The 4315-nt window shown below is 46.8% G+C and overlaps 1 protein-coding gene across 2 annotated transcripts in view; it reads left to right on the top strand.

Annotated features, from left to right (window-relative positions):
* Positions 1–3066, top strand: part of rasgrp4 (RAS guanyl releasing protein 4) — a 26056-nt gene extending 22990 nt beyond the window's left edge. For both annotated transcript variants that reach the window (XM_024277629.2, XM_024277630.2), the window contains 3 exons: positions 38–169; positions 240–442; positions 2435–3066. In XM_024277629.2, coding sequence (XP_024133397.1) covers positions 38–169; positions 240–442; positions 2435–2542 — 443 coding nt within the window. In that variant the 3' untranslated portion in view covers positions 2543–3066. The remainder of the gene's footprint in view (positions 1–37; positions 170–239; positions 443–2434) is intronic.
* The last annotated feature ends 1249 nt before the right edge of the window (positions 3067–4315 follow it).

Below are 4315 nucleotides of genomic sequence, written 5' to 3'. Positions count from 1 at the left end.
TGAAAAGAACTGACCATTTCCTCTTCTGCTGCCCCAGACTGCGGCATCAACTGCCACCGACACTGCAGAGACCTGGTGAGGATGGAGTGCCTGAAGAAACACAAAAACACCAGCGGCTCCTGCCCCTGCACCCCTGCCCCGGACTCCAGGGCCAAGGGCAACAGCTGGAGTGAGTACCCGACCACAAACGCAGACCCGACCGTTCCAGCGGGATTTCACCAAAGCCGGTTTCCCGTCAGGTTCAGAGGAAGAGACCTTCGTTTTCCCCCAGAGCAACGAGACTGAGAACAGCAGCAGGAGCTCCTCGGGCTCAAAGAACAACACTGACGACTCAAAGCTGTCGGACCGCTCCACTCAGACAGAACCGGGAGTCTGGACGCCAGAGAGGGACAAGCGGGGAGAGCGCCTCAACTTTGTTGTTCATGGATCTCCAGAAAGAAGGGTGAGACGGACCTGCAGCCTGAACAAGATCATTTAGAGGTTTTAGCGTTTTGCTAAATTGAAGAATTTATAGTGATGAAGCACAAAGAAAAAAAAGTACCAGGCAAACATAAAGAATGTTGAGGCTTCTAGGGTCAAACACAAACTATGCACCAAGAATCGGTTTTGTAAGAGGAGCTCAGGTGTGTTTTATGTGTGTGTTATGTTTTACGTTTCTGAAACAATATATGACAACTTGCCGATGAGAATGTGTTGTCAATGGTTGTTGGTTTTGTATGTAAAACCCAAAATAGTCATAAAAGTGCAAAAGTGCACACAGCTACACGTCAACTCAAGTTTTGAACTCGGAAACCCAAAATGCACATTTACATCCAGTATGCTTTCATTAGAAGAGACTTCTTGAACGCTCGTTGCTGAGGCCGGAGTGAATGTAGCTTTATAGTCCGGCTGCACGTGGAAAGTGAACCTGCATCACGTGACCAACACTGATGCGCTTCCTCTACATTCCGCAAGATTTAATAAGGCTAAAAACAGAAAAATCTGTACGACACACCTGCGTGTCATCTACTTCCCCTCATGGGTTGTAGAAGTGTTCACTACAACCTGTCACCCGCAGCATACCCATAGAAAAAATATCTGAACATCTTCCTTGAGCGGTCTACAACCTTGAATTTTGTTAAGGTCACCTGTGTGCCCCGTACAGGTTTGACCATTTTTCTCACGCAGTATTCACCTGTAAGGACAGTTTGTGACAGAGGTTTAAGCCATAGAAATCACAAGTACTCCTCCTTGAATCGCCACCTTAACGTGGTGGAGGGGTTCGAGTGCTCGACTGATTCCAGGAGCTATGCTGTCGGGGGCTTCTGCCTCAGGTAGGGTCTACCATGGCAGACAGGTCCTGGTTGACAAGCCAGACAAAGAGTGGTTCAGAACCATTTTTTGAATCGTCACATCAAAGATCCAGTTACGTCTCCCAGATTAGCATCACCGGGGCCCCACCCTAGAGCCAGGCTTGGGGTTGGGGCTCGTAGGCAAGCGCCTGGTGGCCGGGGCTCTGGTTGGATCCATCCAGAAGTAACTCTGTCGGATTGCTCTCCAGTAGGCCCACCACCTGCAGGAGAGCTCAGAAGGGCCCGGTGTAATGTGGTTTGGGTGGCAGTCGAAGGTGAGTGCCTCAGCGACTTTAACCTCGGTCATGGAACTTGGCTTTTGGGATACATGTGAGGGAAGATTGGAGCGTGAGATCGACAGGCAGATTGGAGTGGCGTCCACCGTAATCCGGTTGCTGCACTGGTCTGTTGTGGTGAAAAGAGAGCTGAGCCAGAAAGCAAAGCTCTCGATTTACTGGTCGATCTTCGTTCCAGTACTCACCTACGGTCATAAGGTCTGAGTCATGATCGAAACGAGATCCCGACTACAAGCGGCTGAAATGAGTTTTCTCCGGAGAGTGGCTGGACGTTCCCTTAGAGATAGGGGGAGGAGCTTGGTCACCTGGAGAGAGCTCAAGTAGAGCCGCTTCTCCTCCACTTTGAGAGGAGCCAGTTGAGGTGAACCGGACATCTGGTCCAGATGCCTCCTGGACGCCTCCCTGGAGAGGTGTTCCGGGCATGTCCTACTGGACGGAGGCCCCGGGGAAGACCCAGGACACGCTGGAGAGACTATGTCTCTCAGTTAGTCTGGGAACACCTCAGGATCCCCCCCAAAGGACCTGGAGGAAGTGACCGGGGTGAGGGAAGTCTGTATCTTTGCTTAGACTGCTGCCCTCATGACCCGGTCCGGATGAGCAGAAGAGGATGGATGGAATCACCAGTAATAGCACCAAAATAAAAGCCTTTTTCTCACCAGAGAAGCTGCAATCGATTGATCTCTCTCACCTTTAACCTGCACTTCTCAATTATTGACCTTTTTTTTGAAATTCTCCTTCAATTCTAGAGCAGAAATGCTCTGATTGGCTAACAGATGGAGATGTTCATGCGGTTGTTTTGTGCTGCAGGTCAGCCTGCTGCCACAGAGAGCACGAGGATGCTCCATCCCAGTGTCTCTGCTGCAGAAGATGGAGGAGCTGCACCTGCACAAAGACAAAAGCAGAGAGCCGGACTGAGCGCACGTTTCTGCGCACGGACAAGGACACAGCGGCTCCGTGTTTCTGACAAAACTGGAACTAAAACTCATCCGATGTATGACTGTGGAACACCAGCATTCCTGAAGGGACTTCCTGGACGTGGATTCCTCACGTTTCTCTTTTCCAGTTTTCGGAGAATATTTCCTGAATAATTTATGAACAGCTGTTTGTTTTTGGAGCAGGTGTGTCTTGGATTTCTGGTGCTAAAGATCTCAAACTCTTTCCTGATCCTTTCAGGTCAGAAAATAACCTTCAAATCCTGGTAGACTTCACTTTGGCAGCTAAGACTGTAGTCATGGATTCAAGAGACTGAGGCCAAGAAAAAAAAATCTGCTTTTATTTACTCGGCTTTGGATTGGGTGATGCTGCTGCGGGAAAAGAAGAGCAAAACTTCCATTAATTCTCTTGTGGTACTTTAAAAAAATAATAATATCCAAACCAGAGGAAGAGGTTCTGATGGAAACGTAGGAGCTGTGTGTGAAAAATAAATCTCTTCCGAAGCAGCTGTTTGAGCTGGAATGTATTCAATAAAGTGTTTGAATCAAAAATCCAAAAAGAACTGCCGGCACGGTGGTGGGAGGGCCTCATGTGGGCCCGTTTCTGTCATCACACATGGGGATAAAACAAAACAAAACAATGAAGCTGTTGACAGAAATAGTGAAGCAAACTGAAGGATGGACAGAAATGAATAAAGGAAAGCTTGTGCCGATCCATTTGTTGATGCTGGTTTGAAAAGCTTTTATTTTGAAAAAAGGAAGTTCCCAGAATCCTCAGAGAAAAATCCTTTTGTTCAGTCGTTTACAAATTTGCCGAAAACTGCAATTCCCAGAGCCCCGCCCCTTCACATTTAGTGCATTGAGAAGCCCCAGACTGCCACGGTGGTGCAGCGGTTAGCCTAACAGTGAGAATTCCCTGGTTCAAACCCCAGCTGGGTCCTCTTCTCATTTATGCCCCTCAGTGTCACCCACATCAGAAAGGCGACCTATTCAAGGTGAATCTCGCCTTCACCCAATAGTATCTGGGATAGGCTCCAGCAACCTTGTGACCCCGAAAAAGAATCAGTGGGTTGTAACTTGTGATCCCATAAGGCCGCTTTTATTTTGACGTTATACACTTTAACATTTACCAAGATATTTTGAAGCAAACGTTCCCTAAAAGACTTTAAAGTTCTGATCATCTGTTGATCTATTTCTGAAACGTTCAGTTTTTTTCCTTATGATTTGGCCTAAATAAAAAAAACAGATCCATTAAAACAAAGACGTTCCTGTTTGTCAGCAAGTGGATACATCAGTGGATACAAGTGGAGCTTGTGGCCCCGCCCACAGTATTTTCTACGTCACAAATGTGACTTTCTTTCCAAATTTTTCATCTGCTCCTGATTGCAAATATTTGAATATAAAAATACTACATTTTAGCCCCGCCTCTCCATCGTTTATTGGACAGAGCTGATAAAATAATCGTTTTCATATCCTCCTGATCACCAGAGAAGAGCTAAAACGTTTTAAAATTTTATGATATATATTTTATTACAAGAAACAACAATTCAGGAGGCCCCGCCCCCTTGTATTTAGCATGATTGAAATCAGCGGTGTGGATACCAGAAGCAGTTCCTTCAGTGGTTTTCAGGTTTAGCAATGTTCTCTTCAGAAAACATGTTTGCATGTCAGGAGAAGGGCTGCCACAAACCATTATTTAATAGGCAAATAATCATCCATCCATCCATCTTCTTGACCGCTTTGTCCCTTTCGGGGT

Source organism: Oryzias melastigma, linkage group LG13, assembly GCF_002922805.2.
Source record: "Oryzias melastigma strain HK-1 linkage group LG13, ASM292280v2, whole genome shotgun sequence".
In the NCBI taxonomy this organism is placed as follows: domain Eukaryota; kingdom Metazoa; phylum Chordata; class Actinopteri; order Beloniformes; family Adrianichthyidae; genus Oryzias; species Oryzias melastigma.
Note: the sequence above shows the minus strand (reverse complement) of the source record. Positions and strands in the feature narration are given on the sequence as shown.